Source organism: Vidua macroura, chromosome 3, assembly GCF_024509145.1.
Source record: "Vidua macroura isolate BioBank_ID:100142 chromosome 3, ASM2450914v1, whole genome shotgun sequence".
NCBI lineage: Eukaryota > Metazoa > Chordata > Aves > Passeriformes > Viduidae > Vidua > Vidua macroura.
Genome location: NC_071573.1, coordinates 62,760,477 through 62,781,146, shown reverse-complemented (window position 1 = coordinate 62,781,146; position 20,670 = coordinate 62,760,477). Strand labels below are relative to the sequence as shown.

Genomic DNA, 20,670 nt, shown 5'->3' with positions numbered 1-20,670 from the left:
TAAATGAATTGACTTCAACAGAGGATTGATGGTCTAAGAACTGTGCTTTAGGTTGGACACTTGTTCTCTTGCCACAGATCATTACTGTAGAAGAAGCTAAACGACGTAAGAGTGTTTGCAGTTACTATGAAGAAGAAGAAGAAGATGATACTTTGCCTATCCTAAAGCATCACAGCGCTCTTCTGGAGAACATGCACATAGAGCAGGTATGGCTGAAAGCCCACAGGTTTCCTTCTTAGATGTGGTACTGTCTCTCTCGAGTGTGAGAAAGAGAATACGCTGGGGCACTGCCTGTGTTGCTTGTGTAACCATTTCCCTCATTCCCTGCTCCCTGCCCAGCTTGCCCGGCGCTTGCCCGCGCGGGTGCAGGGCTACCCATGGCGCCTGGCATACAGCACACTGGAGCATGGGACCAGCCTGAAGACTCTGTACCGCAAATCAGCTTCTCTTGACAGTCCAGTTCTTCTTGTTGTCAAGGATATGGACAACCAGGTGAGGAGCGCTGGTTCCATGGGGGTGGAGCAGAAAGGGCAGCGTTTTGTTAAATGATCATTATGAAATGCTAGTCATACTGTGAAGTCATGTCATACTAAAATAAAACATTGGTGTATTCTTTTATATTTTCTACTGCTTAAACTAGAGTTACCAGAGGAAAGTACTACAGCACTAACAAAAGCTTTAGAATTGCAGTGAGTGCAGTAGTGCCTTTGGAAATACCTTTCTTAGGTATCTCAGTTAAGGAGCTGTCACAAGCAATGCCTCTCTGGAGGTCTCATTCTTCAGTAGCTGCTAGATTCAGCAATGCTGCTGCCATTGTTGCCGTCTGGCTTTTAACTTGCAGGGTACAGGGAGGAACACTTGCACATCTGATACACTTCACTAGTTGGTTCTTCTAACATGAAAATCAGCTTAGTTGTTCTTAGGAAGTATTTTGACATGTTTGGGGGGTTTTCTCTTGAATTCTGCACTTTCCGCAAAAGTAGCGTAACCATTTTATTCTAACAGATATTTGGAGCATATGCTACTCATCCCTTCAGGTTTAGTGACCATTACTATGGCACTGGTGAAACATTCCTCTACACTTTCAGTCCACATTTCAAGGTAAGTGGATGGGTGTCCACTTTCTGAAATAAGATTTTTGGGTTCCACTTCGAAGCATTTATGAGATTTTTATGAAAATAGCATGTTTGAGTGTAGAAGAAAAAGTGCCAGATGTTGATGAATGCAGTTAATCATTCATTGCTTCAATGCAGTACTTCAAGCAAAAGTGTCTGAAATTATCTGAAGAGAGGACAGTCTGTAAGGGTGAGGAGAGGGTTTTAAGTGAGTTGAAGGGGAGGACTTCAGGAGTGGAAGGACTTCAGGTGTGGACTTTCAAAGACTCACCTGGAAAGGCAGTGATATCAAGAACAGGATATAATCTCATGCATTCTTAGGATCACAGTGACCACAAAACAGAGATAAGAGTGCTGCTGAAATACCCCTTGTTGCTCATAGCTTATGCACTTTTTTCACATTGAACACATTGTTCCTTTTTAAGAAGGTACCACTTGATTTAGAGAGGGAAGCAGCATTTAAAATAAGGATGAGGGTGCTTTGTTCATTCATAGTTTTAAATATGTATTGATCCTTTACTTTCTTCCTTACCTTTTCCTCTTCAAAAAAATGGTAAAAGATGACCATACCTCTTTAGCTGCTAAGTGTGGGTACCCAGTAGTTTGAGATTACAAGAATCCTCAGTCCAAATATGTTCGTGCTTTTTCCCCTCCTCAGGTATTTAAATGGAGTGGCGAAAACACGTACTTCATCAATGGAGACACTACCTCTCTGGAGCTTGGAGGTGGAGGGTGAGTGTTTGGTTTTCAAATCATATAGCCAGCTTTTTTTTTTTTAATGGAAATAAGGACAATGGTGCAAGAAAAACTTTGCAGTAATGTGGCTGAACTTACTTGTAGTAAGCTGTTTAGCAGAGATACCTCAGCAATCTAATTTCTGTTACAGACTGAGAGCGATTTTGTTTGCTTAGAGTGACTGATGTTAGGCAAGCAGAGCTGGGGTTGTTTTCAGCCAGGAAAAGAAACCAGATGTTTTGGGTAGATAGATCACGCATTGCTGAAGCAGTTTGTCACTGGAAGATAATCCCTAATGGCAATTTTGCCATCAGTTTCTAGGGTTTATCAAGTGGTCCTTAATATGTTGTTTTGCTGTTAATGCACGAAGCATAGGGTATAATCACATCATGAGTTTCAAAGGTCAGTAGGTACAAAATCAAGGGCTAAGGCTGTACAACCAACTAAAGCTTACTTGGAGGTTGCACCATGGGACAGCTGGGCATGGTTTGCATCGGGAGTGGATAACCAGAAGGTGCTCTGTCCACATCCAAACAGGGAAGGGACCCCAAGGTCTGTGCCCTGCTGTAGCCACAGCTGGCAGTGAGAGCAGCCGGGTGACGCAGGGCTGTGGGCACTCGCAGGGTCCTACGCGCTGCCCCGCTCACTGGTGCAAACAAAAGCAAGGGAACGGCTCCATGAGCTTCTTGGGGGAGTGCTTTGCCAGTACTGAGCTCTTCACATTTGGCCTCAGAGTCACCTAGATTGCTCTGTATTGCTTCTTTGATTGTTTATACAGCTTCCAGTACTTTTACTGTTCCACGTAACACCAAATCTTTTGTGTATTTCCTTTTAGTGGCCGGTTTGGTTTATGGTTAGATGCAGATTTGTATCATGGGCGAAGCAACTCCTGCAGCACCTTCAATAATGACATCTTAACTAAGAAAGAAGATTTCATAATACAAGACGTAGAAGTATGGACATTTGAGTGAAACACTGACTGCCTTAAGGACTGGATCCATTAGGCACTTAAAGCTATCCAGAAGGTGCAGGCTGCCTCACAATGTTACACGCTTTTTCCTCAAGTTTGTACCAGAGCATGACTACGCAAAAAATCCAACCGAACGGCCCAACAATAAAAGAATTGATTTTGAGAGGCAGTAAGAGACAGAACAGTAATAGTTCACTCTGAAGTGCTTTTTACTTCCTCTTCAGTACTCTTCCATTGAAGATACAATGCTTATGAAAATGTTCATGATGTATAAGTTGAAAACTTTTTATGTAACTGTGAAAAAGATCCTGTGGAAGAACTATAACTGTCTAGTACATTCCATGTGTATTTATGTTCAACATGCAAATGCTGACCAAAAATAAAATATTATTTTACCAAAATCTACAGTATACTGTTTGCCATGGAAAAGAATCAGAAATAGGTGTACACAGCACTTAAGGGAACATGTTTTTTAAAATTATTTTATTTATTATTACTGTATAGTAGATTTTTTTTTGTAAATGTATTAGCTGTGAGTTTTTTTGTTTAATGTTTCAAATCTCATTTTGATAATTACTGTTGAAGTGGGTTTCTTACGCATTGGCATTTATTCTGAATCAATTTATTTGATTTCTGAAGTTAATTTTTATATTTTTATTTTGTAATTGAGATTTGGTTTTCATTATACCCTAATTAGAGGGTTTGTTTCCTGGCAGAAACACCTGAGTGCATAATTCTGTTTCATTTTCTTTTCCTGAAATAAGGGAGAAGGTGGATAGTGCTTCTTCTTAACTCTGCTGTCACATTCCTGTTAATAGATAACTATTTTGGCAGTGTATGGAGACACTTGGCAACTGCCCCCTGGTGTAGACTTTATCAGTTCTGTTCCAGGCCACAGAATTGGGATAGCATGCTCTGAGCACCTGCCTGAGTATTATTTGACTGATTATGAAGGAGATAACTAAGAGAACTGTTGTTCTGTATCACTACCAAATGGTTCAAAATAAGCCACCCACTGTGCTTTTATGAGCATTTCTCTACAAATTGAAGAATTTGTTAAGGAGAAAATACAATTGAGATTTAGAGAAGAAAGTTCTTTTTCTAACAGGCCAGGTCACGTTAGTGTAAAACTTGTTTTCCTAATAATTACACATATAATTTCCTTCAAAAGAATACTTCAAGCAGCAGTCTGGTTTAGGATTTGACAGTCAACTGAATATTCTTGTTTGTTTTTAATAAAATTATCAAATACTTCACCCTCCCCCCCTGCCAAAGCTGAAAAGACTATATTACAAAATTTGTAAAATTTATTTTACTAATAAAATATATTACAAAATTATAAAACATTTGGTAAATGGGGAGAGTGTGAGAGAGGACTGGCAATCTTCACTGTTTGCTGAGGAATGCTGCATTGCCATTAAACTGTGATTTTGTTTACACAATCCAGGCCTAACTAATATATTAGGATGCTGTCCTGCCTTTAGACTTGAACATTTCATTGTCCTGAGAAAGGCAGGTTTTAGAGGCAGTAGTGTGCATTAAAACAGTACAATCTATTGTTGGAATGTTATTAACTGAGTAATACAACTCAATTTAGGTTACTGCTCTTTCCTTTTTGAATAGATTAAATAATAATTAAAAAAAGCCAATTGCTTGCTTTTCCTTCAAAAGCATTTCTAAATCTTAATCTTGCACAGAAGATTCACAGTCTTAAAAAACAATGCTATACACAGTAAGCCTGTAACACGCTGCACACGAGCTTTTCACGCTTCCTTTCTTTGTGGTCTACTACAGCCATAAATAAAGTTCTTGTTGGTAATGCTTTAAAATATTTTGGAATTTGTTAACAGCATAATGCTTTGAAGATACCCAGAATGTCTAACACTCTTTGCTCTTTTAAATGGTGGCAGAAGACCACTTAATAGTTTAAAAAAACCCAACCAAACAAACACCCAACAAAAAAATCCCCACAACAAACAAAATGAAACAAAGTTCAACATTTTGCATACATTTCACTCTTGCTACCTACAACTTACTCCATTATATTATCCTTGTCAAAGCATATCTAAACGCTGTGGTCTGTATTCAAAACAGTGTTGTTCAATCAAAATTCTGTGACCCTTGAAACTATGAATATTGAATATATGTAATGCAGTGCTATCACAATATTTTCAATAAAGGAATTTATGCATTCAGAAACTTGCTACAGATGCTTCATCTTTTATTCACAAACTTTAGAACATTTTAAAGATGAAAGGATGCAGCTTAAGTTACAGGTTATGCTGACAAATACCTGTGCCACCTCAAAAAAAAAGAGAATTTCAGCAATACTGTATTTTACAAACACAGATAAGGAGGTTGGAGATTTTGGTGGGGTTGGATTTGGGGTTCGGGTTTTTTGTATGTGTAGTATGTTGTGTCCTTAAAGACACCTGTGTTCTGAATTCACTCTGAGACAGACTGTGACAAAGGGCTAAGAAATGCTAGTAAACAGCAGTTTACCCAGTAGTTCTTGCTGCTACTCTCAGCTGCAGTGAATGACCTGTATCCCCTTATCGTTTTTGACCAACCTCTTCCCAGAAATCAAAAGTCTGTGCACCCTTTTTGTATTTCCAAAGTGTTCACAGATATTTTTATGTCCAGCCAAGCACAGCAAAGATGTCTTAAAAGTACCTGGTTCTTGGGTTTTATTGATTTTCATTGTGTACAGCAGTGGCATTAAAAGAAAACAAACTACAATTACGTGTGAAGCTAAACAAGTGTGCTATCCGTGAGCCTTGTTCTGAGTGAAATGGCAGTAACAACTTTCCTAAAATAACTGGAAAATTATGGTCACTAGTAATTTTTCTCTCTGAGAGAACAAGATCTTGTTCCTGCAACATGGAATGTGTGTTCCTTCAGTGGTACTTGGATACAGATTTTTGATACAGGACCGTGTTCAAACACAGACTCACAAATTAGGCTTGTCAGTAGCCAGGTAATTGCAGATGTTTTATTTGGTGCTGCTTTAAGTGCAAGTTTTGCATTGGATGTTTTGCACAAAGGCTTGCTTTAGAGCAAAGGAAAGTCTAGTTATTTAGAACAATCCTCATTTGTAAACTCTAAAAGATGTGATTTGCCTGTTTGTAACAGGGAAAAGGAGCAGGCAAAGGAACTGCCTAGCACTCTGCAGGTTGGCACATTTGGCAAGTTGAGCTGCCTCAGGTAGAACAGCCAACCGTGTCCTGTTTGTACAGGCACTGCTTGCTGTAAAAAAAAAAGGATTTTTGAAAATCTCAGTCTTTTATCTCATTACCTTTTAAAACACTGTAGCCTGTCACCTGTGGGACAAGCACTTTGTGCCTTTTAAGCTGCATGACAAAATACATTTAAGTTGCAGGGCCAGTGATTCTGCAGCTCTCGTCTAATGAACAGTGCAAATGATTTAAAATACAAACTATTATTTAGAACTTGAAGGTTAACTACCAATTACCCTTTATTAGCTTCAGAAGTAGTTGATGGGAGGAGGGTGGTGAGGCACTGGAACAGATTGCCCAGAGAAGCTGTGGATGCCCCATTCCAGGAAGTGTTCAAGGCCAGGCTGGATGGAGCCTTGAGCAACCTGGTCTAGTGGAAAGTGTCCCTGCTCATGGCAGGGGGAATTGTTGGAATGAGATGATCTTCAAGGTCCCTTCCAACCCAAACCATTCTGTGATTTTATGAAATATCCTTCTTTGGCTTTGAATTAGCGTAGCTGTCATGAGCAGGCAACAATTTCAGGGCTGTCAGCTTATGCAGTTAGAACAAACATCAGATTTTAGCCCTCACTGCTGGGAGTGTAGAAGAAAAAAATGTAGACTCAGTTGGAAAAATCTCTGGAATTCTGTTAGTGACCCTGAACAAACAGCAACAGCGCTGAAATGGTGTTTTAAGATTATTTGTGTATATATAAAAATCCAAGTAACTTGAACTATAGGGCCAAAATGTCTAAATTTTTCGAAGGTTTTTCTTGGTTTGTATTGACCAAAGAATTCCTGGACATAACTTTCTGGTGAAGAAAGAGAAAGATCCAGCGTCATAAGCACTTATTATCCTTCTATCCGCCCTCTTTACAGCGTGCTTTGCTTTTTTTTTTTTTTTTTTTTTTTTTTTTTTTTTTTTTTTTTCCCTGAGGCAATTCGAATTTTAATGAACTCAGAATGCATTCACAGGGCTTTAGTCCCTCCATTTTTTTTAAATGATTTTTTTGTTTTGGGGTTTTTTTGGGAAAGCTTCCCGGCGAGCGCTCCGCGTGTGCCCGGCGGGAGGAGCCGGGCGCTCCTCCTTCGGCAGGCGGAGCCCCGGCAGCGGGAGGGGCCGGCAGCGGGAACGGGAACGGGAGCGGGACCGGGAGCGGGGCCATGGCCGGGCCTGAGGCCGCGGGTGCTGCCGCCGCCGCTGAGGGGAGCCAAGGCGGGAATGGCGGCCGCGATGGCTACGACGGGAAGTGCGTGTTCTGCAGGATCGCCCGCCGGGAGGAACCGGGCACGGCGCTGCTCCCCTGCGAGGTGGGTGAGGCGCCTCCTTCCCCGCCCTCCTTCCCCGCTCCCTCACGGGCTGGCCCTGGGGTCGCGGCTGAGGCTCTGCGGGGGCGCGGCGGCTCTGAGGGCCCTCAGCTCCGGCAGGGGCACAGCGGGGAAACATCGCTCGCACGGAAAGCACCGTGCCTTCCGTAAATGCTGGCCCAGCAGCCGGAAGCCTCAAAGCTGGCGCCGAGGAATCCTGACTGCGGAAGGTCAGGAAAGTCAGGAATCCTGGCTGCTGACGCGCACCGTGCCTGGAGGCTGCCTCCAAAAAATCCCTCAGCTTTTGTTGCTGGTCGCGTCAACTGGGACATGGGGTATGGACATTGTTGCCGCCTCTGTGCCAGTATCCTCGTCCTTATCCATTTTAAAACGTTTGCATCCTTTTTTAGGATGAAGACCTTGTTTGCTTTAGAGATATAAAACCTGGTGCTCCCCACCATTACCTGGTGGTGCCCGTGAAGCATATGGGAAACTGCAAAACACTGAAGACAGAGCATATACCTCTAGGTAAGGCTGCAAGTGTGTGCTTAACCTCAAGGAAAATCATTTTTCACAGCCTGAAATAGGGGGCTGTCAAGTAAATTACAATTTTGGACGCAATTTGTAAACATGGAAATAGCTGATGTGAGTGAGTGTAGATAGGGACTTACCCTTTCTGGGAACTTCTATGTGCTGGTCTAGAATGCCACCTTTTTTTGTGCAGTTCTGGAAAAGCATTGCAGTTTGCATGGAGTATAGATGCTTCTGCATTTTATTGGAAGTACAGCTTTATTTTTAAAGCATTTATGTGCTGCTTCATTGCATTGTCTTAGATATGCATATGCAATTCTAAAAGCTTACAGAAGACTTTTATAACATGAATGCTTTCAGATAAGTGCTGCATTATTTGCCAGGAAAAAAGGGAGTGACAGATGAAAAAGGGAAATGATGTTTCAATTAACTTTAAAAAATTTTGAAAAAATAAAATTCCGAAATGTTGAAGCCATTGTTTATTGTTGCTAGGATTATTTTGGGGTTTTTTTCCCCTTAAGAGGACATTGCCCTGCAATTTGTTTCACAAGATATGGCTAGCTAAGTGTGTTGAGTAACATAAAAAACTGCAGCCATGAAGAAATTCCGCCTTAGGGAAATTTACAGGTGATGCAAGAAAAGAGTTATAATTGCATTTTGCAAATCTTGGCATCACTGTATTTCTCTTGTAAACATAGGGTGGTTTTCTCCAGAGAAAAAAACTTCTGTTTGTTTTTGGTTCAAAGCCATTCCTCTGACTTCTGCCTTGAATTTTTGTATTGGGGTTACTGCATTGTTCAGTGATAACGAAACTGTGTGCTAGTAATAAGAAATACTGACAATTTTATTTTATTTTGAATTTATGTACCATCTCAGAAATGTACTCCAGGCTTCACAGGTTCTGGAGATCAAAGTCCTGTAGCTGTGTAGAGATAGAACACTGGAGTTAGTGTAAAGTCATAATTCTGACCAATCAGTACTTGTTGGGTTTTTTAATAAGGGTGTGGAGATAGCATGGCTTTGGCCAAAGTTCTTATAATATCACACTGGAAAGCATTGCAAGTGTGGAAGTTTGTATCAGTAAAAGTTTTCAAGTAAATCATTGCACACGCTCTTGTGATTGTCTTTTCTTTGACTAGGAGTAGTTACAATGTTTAGATTTTGAAGAACCCATGTCTGTGATCTCAATGTAGATTAGTCTGTTGTAGTTAATATTCTAAAGAATACATTTTTAAAATGAAATGTATTTGTGTTTTAATAGTGAAGAGAATGATGGAAGTGGGAAAAGCTGTTCTCCAGAAGAATAATTTTAGTGACTTGAATGATGTAAGGTATGTAATAGAAATCTTCCATCTTCTATTGAGTGTGCTTTTTACTTTTCAGAATGTTACTTTAGAGATGGTGGCAGAACCTGCACTGTGAGTTGTGGAAGAAATCAGGTGTACCTTTCACTTACTGCATGAATTCTCAATTAAAATCTGCTGGCATTGAATATAAACTTTTTTTTTTTTTTTTGGGTAAAGCTCTGGCACAAATTGGGTTCCAGCTCTGAGATTCTTTCTTGAACACATCTTGGAGTAGGGAGGGCACTTCAAACAACTTACTCAAGAGGCTACTCTTTCATTATGTGTTGCAAATATGCTCTAAATCCTAGATGCTAGAAGAGAGGTAAACTTTGGCCTTTTGAAGCAGGGCACCACATTGTGTTTCAGTCATACCAGAATTCAGCGGATTTTGGTGCTGGACCCTTCAGTTTAAGGCCCTTGATAGCTCAAATAAACTGTAACATAATTTGAGCACTGTAGAGGAATAGGGAGTCAGCTTTTCATAATGAAAATTGGCTTTCCAGATGAAAACTAGATAGGATACATTTAAGATACTTTTTCTTTTAAGTCCTTCTTTTAAAAATGTATCTTAAATACAGAGATGTGAAGCAGGACATTAATGACCTTTTGAAGAGCTTTTTGTAGTATAATGAAAGGACATGTTTTTGTTCTTGCATCTGTGTACATCAAAAATGCAATGAGTTGTTAGTTCTGTGGATCGTGTTAAATAACCTGCGATGTTCCACTTCTTGAATTAACATCACCACTATCTTGTACTTCTTTTCATTTTCTGAAGGATGGGTTTTCACTGGCCACCATTCTGCTCGATCGCCCACTTGCATCTCCACGTCCTGGCCCCAGCCAGCCAGCTGGGGTTCTTATGCAGGATCTACTACAGAATCAATTCCTACTGGTTTATCACGGTAAGTGTAAGACAGGTGAGCTTTGCCGTAGGTTTTCAGTTGTGAGCTGAAAATGACGTGTCTTTCTAACCTTTTAACTGTGTCCAAAAATTCTCTGACTAAATATTTTTGTTGTTGCTGTAATTCTCAGTTATGTATATTTTGCATTAACTGAGAAAAAATAAAGGTAAAAACCTTAATGTTTTATGCTTATAAACATTAAGGAATGGAGTGCTAATGACTAACAGCAAACAGTACAGTAGTTCTGGATCTTGCCCAAGGCTCAGGCTCTGTGATGTGCTTCTGTGACACTTCGTAAATATTTGGGTTTTAATATAAAAGGCTATATTCAAATGTGATGGACTGTTTTGCATATAACCTGGTTAATCCCGTGTAGGTGAAAACATATCCACCTAATGACTGCATTTATCACTTCATGTGGTTTTTCTCATCCTGTCATCTTTAGACTAAACCTAGTGCCTGCTTTACAGAAACGTTGGTATTGATTTATGTCAGTAGAGATTAGCAATGAGACTGAACTGACACTGACTAAAGCACTTTGAAAAATCTCTCTCTCTAGAGATCTAAACCTCACTCTCACTGCTTTGATACAGCAAAGCACCTGTCCTTGCAAGGTAGCTGCAGTATCCTGGTACCATTGCACATCCCCAAATCAAAGTTGCTGAAAAAGCAGCGTTCGTGGCTGGTGGTGCAGCCGGGTGGGTGATGAGAGGTCACAACACGCAGTTCTGGAGTGGCTCAGAGAGAGTCCCAGCTCTCACCATTGGGTTGTTCTGAGCACTGCTGTCTTCTGAGGACTATGAAGTCAGTGCTTTAGCAGATCTGCTGTTCATTTACTCTGACCTCCACAGGTTATGTTTCCTCTTCTGATCACCTCATGAGTGTTTGGTGGAAACTGAGTCTGCTGTTGAAAGAAATTGTTGTATTCTGCTTCTCCTGTACACTTAATCTGTAAAAGTGAAAAGCAAATTCTCTGTTAGTGTCACTGTTTTTAACATGGAATTTTCAGTAAAATGAAGGCTTATGGTGTAGTTAATATATTGCTTTCTCTCTTTCATAGGCTGAACAACTGATTGAGAGACTGCAAACTGAAAATGCTGCCAGCTGAAAGCTTGTGTTGTCAACCAGTTTGGTCTTTGAGCTCTGATTTAAGGTTGCACAGTTTGATGTTGCCAATAGTATCTGAGGATAAAAAAAAGCTTTAGTTCCTTATGAGGAAATACACACAGAATTTGTAGCTGCTAACCTAATTTTTCCATTTGGATATGTCAGTCTGTATACTTCCCTGGCAAAAGTGTGATGTATTTTAGTTAAAATTTTAATTTAATTTGTGTAGATACATACATAATACACACACACATACACACAGGCAGAGAGCTCTTCTATTAAAAGGCAAAGTGTAGCAGCAGAATGTATTGCAACCAAGGCAACAAGTTACAAGTAACAGCATATGAATGGTACCAAAGGGAGTATTTACTGCAGAATCAAGCTTTCATTTTCAAGATGCATTGTTCTGGGATTACAGGTAACATTTCAAACATTTGTTCCCACCTGCATTTGTATGATGTGTTACTTATGCCTAGTGATGAGTAGGTACACTGCTGAAAGTACAGTAGTGACTTTCTGGTGCAAAACCACTTCCGTGTTACCTGACTTGCTTGCATCACAGTGACACATTAAACATGAATACAATATGTGCCCAAAATGTGATAATGCTGTGTAACATAGAATATAGTTTATGTGTAAATAGACCTAAGGATTTTCTTTCCCTCTTATGTGCACAATGTTTGAAATTAGTTACTGTATGTTTACAAAGAATGTGAAGAGTTCAAAAGAATGGATTTAATATACTGCTCTTCTGCATGGCAGTAGATAGAAAAGTCTAGATTTTCTGGTCTTATTCTCACTGCAAGTCCCTTGCAGATTACTAATGCCTTGGCTAAATTTGGATTCTAAATGAAGTCATAAGAGAAGCCAGTCTGAACTGCAGTGTGTGTGTGGCAGACTTACATAAGAGCAATGTGATTAGACTTTGGGATAGCAGGGACTCAGCCCAAAATTGGAACATGCCAAGTTGCTTAAGGAGCCTGCTGAACATTTGCCTTTGCTGCATGACTCTGATCAGGAATGCTAGCACTTGTTTTTCAGTACCATAATAAGGCAGACTGTTTGGCAAGTTAAAACGCCAGAACACATGGAGTGGATTTTCTTTGTTCACAGAGCTTGTCTTGGTGCCGAACTAACCAAGTGCCCTTGCCTAATGCATTCAGATGTAGCTGAGTGAGAACATCTGTTGCACCTGCAAGCTTCCCTGAACATAACAGTCTGTGTTTGCCGTGGATCCAGCACCTGCTGCCTTAGTGATACAATGTGTTGTAACATTCTTACAGTACTTCAGAGAGTCTGCACTCTTCTGAAGAACTGCATTTTCTACCTGGCAGAGTTTACACCTCTCTGTCTGTAAGATCTTCTTCCTAATGTCTTGTTAGACTTATTAGTAGGCACTTGCATGTTATTTGCAGCCCTTCAGGGTTTTGTTACATTTGGTAGGAAAAGTGTGACTTAAAGCCCCCGAACTTTGACTGTGCAATAGATGAAGAGATTTGAGCTGGCTCCTAACTTAGTGAAATACCTGTACATTAAGGACTTTCAAGAGTTAATACTGTGTATGTTTTCTGATTTGTAATTAATTTATGTAAGTGTACTGAACTGTGAAATGTAATATGTAAAATATCAACATGAACTGTTGTCAGAAAGGATTAATAAATGCTAATCTTGGGATGATTTTCCAGTGCAATGGAATAGTTGTCTGTGAAGGTTAACCCTAGATAGCCCTTTGCTCACTCTTCAACCCTTAACCCAGTGGGGAGGGAGAATAGAAAGAACAAAATGAAAAAACTCATGGATTGAGATAAAGATAGTTTAATATGTGAAGGAAAGAGGAAGAATAAAGCAAAGGTAATCACTCATGACCTCCCACAGGCTGGCCAGTAGGAACGGCCCCCACACACCCCAAAAAAACCCTCTCTTCAGCTTTTATTCCAGACATTATATGTCATATATGACTGCTGGCCAGTCTGTGTCAGGTGTGCAGGTTGTGCTCTCTCCAAGCTTCTTGCCCACTGAGGGTGGGCAGAGCAGGAGAAAGAAGGCTCTGAAGTTGTCCGTGCACTGCTCAGCAATCACCAGAACTGCTGTGTTACCAGCACTTCCAGTCACTCCCAAAACCTGGGATGCTCTGAAGGAAGTTACCTCCATCCCATTAAGACTCTGTATGTTGCCAAATGTATATGAAAGCACAAAGGCCAACTTTTATGTCTTAACTTTGGGGAAGGGCCCCACTAATGACAAGATTGGAAAGGTAAACATTTGGGTGTAATGTCACTTCCAGTGTTTTGCTGATGAGAAAGATGGGGATATCCCGTGTTCCCTGACAGCAACAGACAGGGCTCAGAACAGCTGAAACAGCAAAGCATTAAACAGAGGCACACTAATTACTGAGAGGAATGTTCAGCCTCTCGTTAGTGTTTTTCAGCACAGAACTGTGGTCTGTTTTCCTTCTGCATTGACAAGCATTCTTAGACTCTGAAGATAATTGTTTTAATTGAGTGAAGAAATATTTTCTGAAAAACCTAACCTAATACTTCCAATATGTTACTGAACTGGCTAGCCCCTGGAAGAGACAGTGGGCAGATCCTATTAACTTTATCACTGTCTTCTATAGAAGCTTTTAGTAATTATAAAATTTCAGAAATCATCTGTAGAGCTTTCTAAGGAGCAAAGATCAATAAGGAGCATGAACTCAGCAGTTCTTACTCTCCAAGAGCTTGGAGAAGCAAGGCAAAGTTGTTTAGCCACTGCTGCTGGCTCTGTTCTTTGATCCAGTATTAGCAGTCTTGAGAAAAGCTTCTTTTTTGACCTCATGTTTAGGAATGATAAAGCTTTATTTGTACTGTTTTGCTCAACTGTTTTACATAAACTCCCAACCTAACACGAACCCAGAGAATAATGCTTTTATGGTGAAAGGGTGAAACAAATACACATAAAATGCTGTTAAAAATAAAAAGAAATTGTGCTTAAATTGGTAATAACACTTCAGACTACTCCAAAGTCTTTTTAAGTGTGAGTTGTAAATAAAAATAGGAGAATGGGAGCAAACCAGTGAAAATTGTCTTTGAAATCTGAAAAACTTTTAAACAATAAAATGCTGCATAAAAACTTGTAATTTCAAACTAATGTGCAATATTTATTGAAATGGTGACAGTGCCTTCAGTGTTTAACAAAACAAGCCACAGATAATCCCTATATGATATACAGTCCAAAACAGATGCAGAGTTTACAGACTTCAGGTGGAAGGAGGGCAAACACCACTGAGGTAATCTGTCACAAAGTGAAGTTTAGGAGAGATTTAAACAGCTGAAAGATGCTTAATAGGGCAAGATCACCTTTTAAAAAGGTTGGGGTTTACTTACTACTCAAAATAATCTGTAATACTAAAACCCCTCACATGCTACAATTTTGCAAAAACAAAATTTTGCAAAAACAAAATTGCAGCTAAACTGAGTCATGTGCATTAGATATAATGCATTCATGACTATACAGGCTTCAGGAGTAATTTTTTATTCTAGAGTGTACCAGTGGGCAAGCTGACCAATTCTATTATCTGTCTTTTAGTCTTTTTTTGAAATACTGGCTATTGCTGCAAGCACAAGCCTGAATTTGTCAACCTGTGTGCTGAGCCAGTTTGGCAGCTTGGTGTTTTTAATCATTGCATGGGCACACAGAAAGATTTCAGTCCCATTTTCCAGAATGCTCATCTAAAGCTGGCAGGTTGGAAACATGGCTCTGTTACTGTTTAAAAAAATCCCTCTATAAATAATAGTTTTGTTATATAATAATCCTTGGTTCTATTAAAAATATAATAATAGAGCAAGCTTTTTTTAGTTGCTTACAAAGTAGGGAAGACCATGTCATTAAGGGTTTGCTCTGCTTCTGTTTTGATTAGAGGTGTACTTAAAGTGCTTGTAGATGTGCTCAAGCATCTACCACTTACATGGCAGTGACAGCCTAGATTGCTGATATTTAACTATTTGAGCCAGCCTTAATTAAAATGTAGTAAATTTATGTGAGCTGCATCTTATGGTGCTCAGGCTATGTATTACCTCACATGTGTGTCTTGCAATTAATTATTTGTACAATGTCCAACAATGTATTATTTTTCCTGATAGTGCCATTCCATTAGTCAGTTGGTGACACTTGAAGTGCCTGATGATGCCTCCTGCAAGTTATGAGCTAACACTACAGCAGAACTGAGTGGATTTCAGAATTTTAAGAATTAAACAAAACTCATTCCATAACTGCACTATATAAAGCTCAATTTGTGTTGAAATCGGAATGCATGTAAAGACTTCCTCTAACAGGAGCTGAAATACCCTGAGAGGTGCGCTCATGTCATTTGGCAAGAAATACTTTTCCAAAAAGAACAAAGCATTTTAAATATGTTAAGATCACAAACTACATGTCTTCTTTTTCAGATGCAAGATGTAGATCTGTTCAGAAAGAAGCAGTACGTTTGAAACCTAAGGGAGCACACCAACAGTGCAGCACATATTGCCCCTTTTCCTATGTGGTAAAATTATGTGGTGATTAAAATCCATTCTCTACCTGCATCTGACTGCCCTGTTCCCCAGATATACTTCTTTCAGCACATTAATTTATTCCTTTTTTTTTCCTCTTTTCATTGTCCTTTCACCAGAAAAAGAAAAAAGGAGGCAAGAAAATAATGAAATCCTCAGCCAAAGACTTAGTTTGATGCAAATCCCCATTGGATGAAAATATCAAAACAAAACCCCATTCTTTTAAGCTTTTTGCAACAGAAGTTCTTTTGTATAAATAGCATAAAATTACACATCACTTTTATCAAGTTCCTAATTTATATTAAATTTTAATAACCTTTTGATGCAAGAACAGTATCTTAAAGACCCATCAAGTAGTGTAGTTAACACCACACAGAATTTGCACTGCTAAAAATTAGAACTTTAGATTTCTAATTATACAGCTTTATTGGTGGGAACTATTGTAAATACAGCTCCTGATTATTTTTCATAGCACTATTACAACTATGTTTATTTTTCTTTCTGAAGAGCTCACAACTGTGCTCTGAAAGCAGGTAAATGAGGTATGGTACTGTGCTGCTATACTTTCATTTATGCATTTGGCACTACAGTATCTCTCCTCTTGTAAAAAACATTGCTACATTTTGGTGAAAGAAGAGCTTTTTTTTCCTTTATTCATAAGGGAATGATGAATAATGCGCAGGTGCCCCAATACAGAGTATCTGCTGACTTATACATCTTTATATTATGGCACCCTACTGTCTCTGAAGGGGTATAGCTGAATTCGCTGAAAAGGCTGCAGAGCTTTGTGGACTTCTGAAGCGTTAGAACAGAAAAGGTAAAAATGGTGTGAGATAGAAAGCAAAAAGAACAAGAGACACAGAAGGTTTGGAGAAGATATGATTGTAAGATTAGAGTATTAAATACCAGAACCAGTGCAGCTGTCCAAAATCCAAGCAAGATGCAACTAATTTAGGAACCATCAAGTATCCTTGCTGTGATATTTTTCTAAGTTTGGGAATTTCTATCTACTTCATGACAATAACTTCCATTTATTCAATTTAACCATGTGAGACTGAACCTAAATTTTTGCTATATACCAGGCTCTTTGTTTGAAGAAGTATATGAATTCCCAGAAGAGTTTTTAATTCCACGTTCTACAAATCCCATTCTCCCACGCAGTAAGTGTTTCACAACCTGCAGGAATCAGTGGTGTAGGATAGCAAGTTAGTAATTTATACTTTCAGTAACCTAAAAGCAGCACGCCAGCACAGTTATTTGAAGAACTCTCATATACTTGCTAGTAGATGATAATAAGGACAATCTAATGTCAGCATGATGGAGTAGCTCATAATCTGTGATTTCTGTTCGAATCTCTACCATTTTTACAAAAATATCCTTCTTGCCCATTTCCTCTCCTGCTTGTGTCCCAGTAGGTCGCCGAGTTGAAATTCTGTAACCAAAACCTGTGAAGATGGTATCTAGATGTTTTTCCAAATGGAACCATGCAGCAAAGTTCCTTCCAGGACAAAGCCTTATTGTAGTAAAGTGATGACCACATCATCATCTTTTCCTTGCCAAAGCATTTCACCTTCAAAATGAACCAGACCGTGTTTTCTGGCTCTTAACAAGATTCCCACTACTTTATTGGAAATAGTCACATATGTTTCAAACAGCTGCCCGAATGTCACTCTCATGTGTCCATCTTCTCCCACCTCTCCAGTTCTTCTGATGATCAAGCACAGCTCTTCTACTTCCTTACCCACGTGTGAGTGAGCATCTTTCCCTCTCTGCTCCGTCCGAGACCCTTCAGGAGGTCTCCCGTAGGTAGGATCTCCTCTGTGAGTATGTGCAGGTTTAGACGCAAGCCTGTCATCACTGCTGAACGGATTCTTCCGCTGATACTCAATGTGATCCTCTGCCCAGGTCTGCCAACTTTTCCTCAGGTCACCCACGGCACTGGTAGCTTTAGCACTTTGCCCTTTTTCTCCTTCCATTTCTGAAAATGTTTTATGGCACTCAAGCAGCAAACGAATCCGTGACTGGCTGTAACTGTGGTTCCTGTGTGCACTGTCAGCTGTGAAGGAAGAACAAAAATCAGCCTGATATTTTTTGGAAGAGTTTTACCCGAGTGAGAGGCCAGGCTGCTGATGAAGAGGTTAAATATCTGAAAATTTTAAGTCCATTAATAATTCAACAGCAATGAAGAAAGTAAAAGTGATTCAGGTGAAATTCAGAAGTAATTTAGGAACACCGCCTTAGGAACTAGTAAATTACGCTTACAAGATTACACGGTGCTCCACCGATCCTGCAGTTACCGAACGAACCCCGCAGCCTCCGTGCAACACATAGTGCAGTACTCACTCCTCTTGCAATGACGCCTTTCCAAGAACTTTATCCTGGTACCCGGCAGCCCCGCTGACTTCCCAAACAATCTGATGCAGTGCTGGCTGAGCTGCGGAGAGAGCAAACCATTCCCGGGCGGCAGCAGCGGCACACCAACCCATGCATAGGGGTGGGAAGCCGCTCTCCGGCCTGAACGCTGATTAAAGGTGGACAAATTCACGCCGTGCCGACAAAGTTCCCTGAGACTGAGCAAGTTATTATGCACAGAAAATATTATCTGGAGTCGAAACCCCAATACATGGTGGGAGCATGGGGATTTTCCTCATCAGGCACTGCAAGGAGAAGTAAAAATCCAGTTAGCGAGCGCATCTCTGCCTGCAGCACCCTATTTAGTGAAGGAGACAAAGGCAGAAGAGATTGTTCTCCCTTAAAAGGCTGTGCTGCACGGCCTTGGCTGCCGCCTACAGCCCTCGGGCAGGCAGAGGAGCAAGCGCCGCACCTGCCCCTTGATGGGCAGGTACACGGGCTGCCCGCCAGCTGTGGCAGTCCATGCGCTTGGAGTATGGACTGTCTGTGCAGGACGTGGTTATTCAGGTGAATTAGAGACAGACTTTTATATCCCTACAGAGATCTGAATGTGCTATAGCCATGTCTTTGCTGGGTCGTATCGTTCACCTGTCGAAATACGCAAGCCGGGGTTTCCAGGTAGCACATACATAAGTAGAGCCGATACTTCTTCCGACATTTGAAGTTAAAACACAGGATTAGTGCTGGATTTTCTACGGGGAAATGGACAGAAATGCAAATTCTGAACAGTTTAACAGCTGAATTACAGATTGGGTACTTCTGTATTTTGGAACTATTGTTGTTTTAAAAGTAAGTCTTCATGGGCATTTGCCCACGTACATATGTTGGTGCTGTTGCACGTGAACCCATGAGCAGGGACAGGATTCCTTAAATTCCCCAGCAGAACCTCCAGATCAGTCAAAAACCACTTGTGTTGCCTCTGGGTGTAGAAGAGTGCACAAGATGAGCAGAGTGGCAACACAATCGCCAGAGAAGGGAATTGGGAATAATAAGCAACAGCACGCATGAAATAATGGCTTTTCATTCATGGTCTCTCACTTTTAAATTGAAACTCATGATTGTTGTACATTGCCATTGTTATATTTTTTGTGCGAGGAAGGTGGTTAATTCTAGCTTCCTGGATAAATTTCAAGGTGAGTAATTACACTTTGTATATATAAAATTCCCCTGAAGGCTAAAAAGTGTAAATTTTCTTCCTTTCCCTCCCTAGAAGAGTTAAGAGTTCTGTAATGTTTTAAGATGACTCCCCACATCCACACTAACAAACTGCTTGATTCTCCTCAGTGGCATTACAGGAATGTATGTTCTGTTTCCAAACACAGCATCTGAAAAGCATTTTGATTTTATGTGAGAATCAAATACTCCGTAAATCTTAGTAATGTACATCCACTTTCAAACTACGTAGAGCAACATGTATACACAGCCAGAGATTATGCATGGATCCTCAAGTCAAAAGCAAGAAAAAAACCAGGGCTTTTGTTAAAGTCTTCTGTAGGAAACAGTTTCATAGGTAACAGGTATTCACCTCGAGAGAACAGGCAACAATGCCCCGAAGGTAAAGCAGTGCAGATAAAGTAAGCAAAAGCCAGTTTCAAAGAGATTAAGTTTAAAAATAATACCAACAACCCCTTCTAAGGAGTTTCTAAAATGGAAGCAATACAGCTAAGAAATTTAAAGTGAGACAGACTAGAAAAATAAAAGCAGACTTCTTCCACTAAAGCTCTCTCAGCAATTCCAAGATTTTGTAAGCAACCTCAGGCTCGCAGGGTTTGTCAGCAGTTCCGCAATGTGTTTATTGCTGGGTCTCAGCATTCAACTACTGAGGTGAACAAGCTGGACCCACATCTACCCCTTTTCTTTCTCTTCTAGGAAAGCTCACGTTTAGGTGCCAGGTCGCTTTAGATTACTTTCTTGTCAATCATCAGGGCTAAAGCTTCACAGTAAACTCAGTTTTGATTACTGCCGGAAGGGATAACTGGAGAAGCTGCAGGATGAGATTATGGAGATGCATCAAGAAGGTGTCCCGTGCAGTGCTCATAGGTCATAAGCAAAATCTTAGCCATCTAGGAAAAAACAAAACAAAAAAAAAAAAACCAAAAAAAACCTAAAAAAAAAAAAACAAAAAAAACCCCTAAAAAAAACCCCTAAAAAAAACCCAAACCAAAACAAAAAAAAACACACCAAAAAAAAAACCAAACCCACAAACCCAACAACATCAGCACATAAAACACAGAACATGGGTTCAGTGCTGAGCTGGCCTGGTCCTAAAATACAGTTTACCGAATTCTGGATAAGATTAAACTTTTAGATCAACACAACAGGGAGACCAGTGAGTACAGGATTACAATTATCAAGACTAGATATTAAAATAAAACATAATCCCCAAGACAAACCCCTTTTTGCCCCTCTGCCACTTTTGCCCTCTGCCGCTTTCCTGGGAATGTTTCTCTACCTGCTGCGACACCCAAGCCGCCGGCACTGACCTCCTTCCCACGGAAAA

At 40.2% G+C, this 20,670-nt stretch overlaps 2 protein-coding genes and 1 long non-coding RNA gene across 6 annotated transcripts in view; 2 read left to right on the top strand and 1 right to left on the bottom strand.

The window, feature by feature from the left end:
• NCOA7 (nuclear receptor coactivator 7) overlaps window positions 1-5,019 on the top strand; it is a 62,945-nt gene extending 57,926 nt beyond the window's left edge. For all 3 annotated transcript variants that reach the window (XM_053973993.1, XM_053973992.1, XM_053973994.1), the window contains 5 exons: window positions 78-206; window positions 340-492; window positions 1,006-1,101; window positions 1,774-1,847; window positions 2,686-5,019. In XM_053973993.1, the coding sequence (XP_053829968.1) occupies window positions 78-206; window positions 340-492; window positions 1,006-1,101; window positions 1,774-1,847; window positions 2,686-2,821 (588 nt within the window). In that variant the 3' untranslated portion in view covers window positions 2,822-5,019. The remainder of the gene's footprint in view (window positions 1-77; window positions 207-339; window positions 493-1,005; window positions 1,102-1,773; window positions 1,848-2,685) is intronic.
• A 2,118-nt stretch (window positions 5,020-7,137) lies between these two features.
• HINT3 (histidine triad nucleotide binding protein 3) lies at window positions 7,138-12,906 on the top strand. The gene is made up of 5 exons (XM_053972625.1): window positions 7,138-7,346; window positions 7,754-7,871; window positions 9,136-9,205; window positions 9,996-10,122; window positions 11,183-12,906. The coding sequence occupies exons 1-5, from the start codon at window positions 7,200-7,202 to the stop codon at window positions 11,228-11,230; spliced, it is 510 nt and encodes a 169-aa protein (XP_053828600.1). The 5' UTR covers window positions 7,138-7,199; the 3' UTR covers window positions 11,231-12,906.
• A 1,141-nt stretch (window positions 12,907-14,047) lies between these two features.
• On the bottom strand, window positions 14,048-18,906 carry LOC128804654 (uncharacterized). Of its 2 annotated transcripts, none has more exons than XR_008436143.1 (2): window positions 18,021-18,906; window positions 14,048-17,814 (listed from the first exon to the last, which is right to left on the bottom strand). It is a non-coding gene; the product is annotated as an uncharacterized LOC128804654 (long non-coding RNA). The 2 variants fall into 2 exon arrangements; XR_008436142.1 differs by having other exon boundaries at window positions 18,102-18,906.
• Window positions 18,907-20,670: the final 1,764 nt, after the last annotated feature.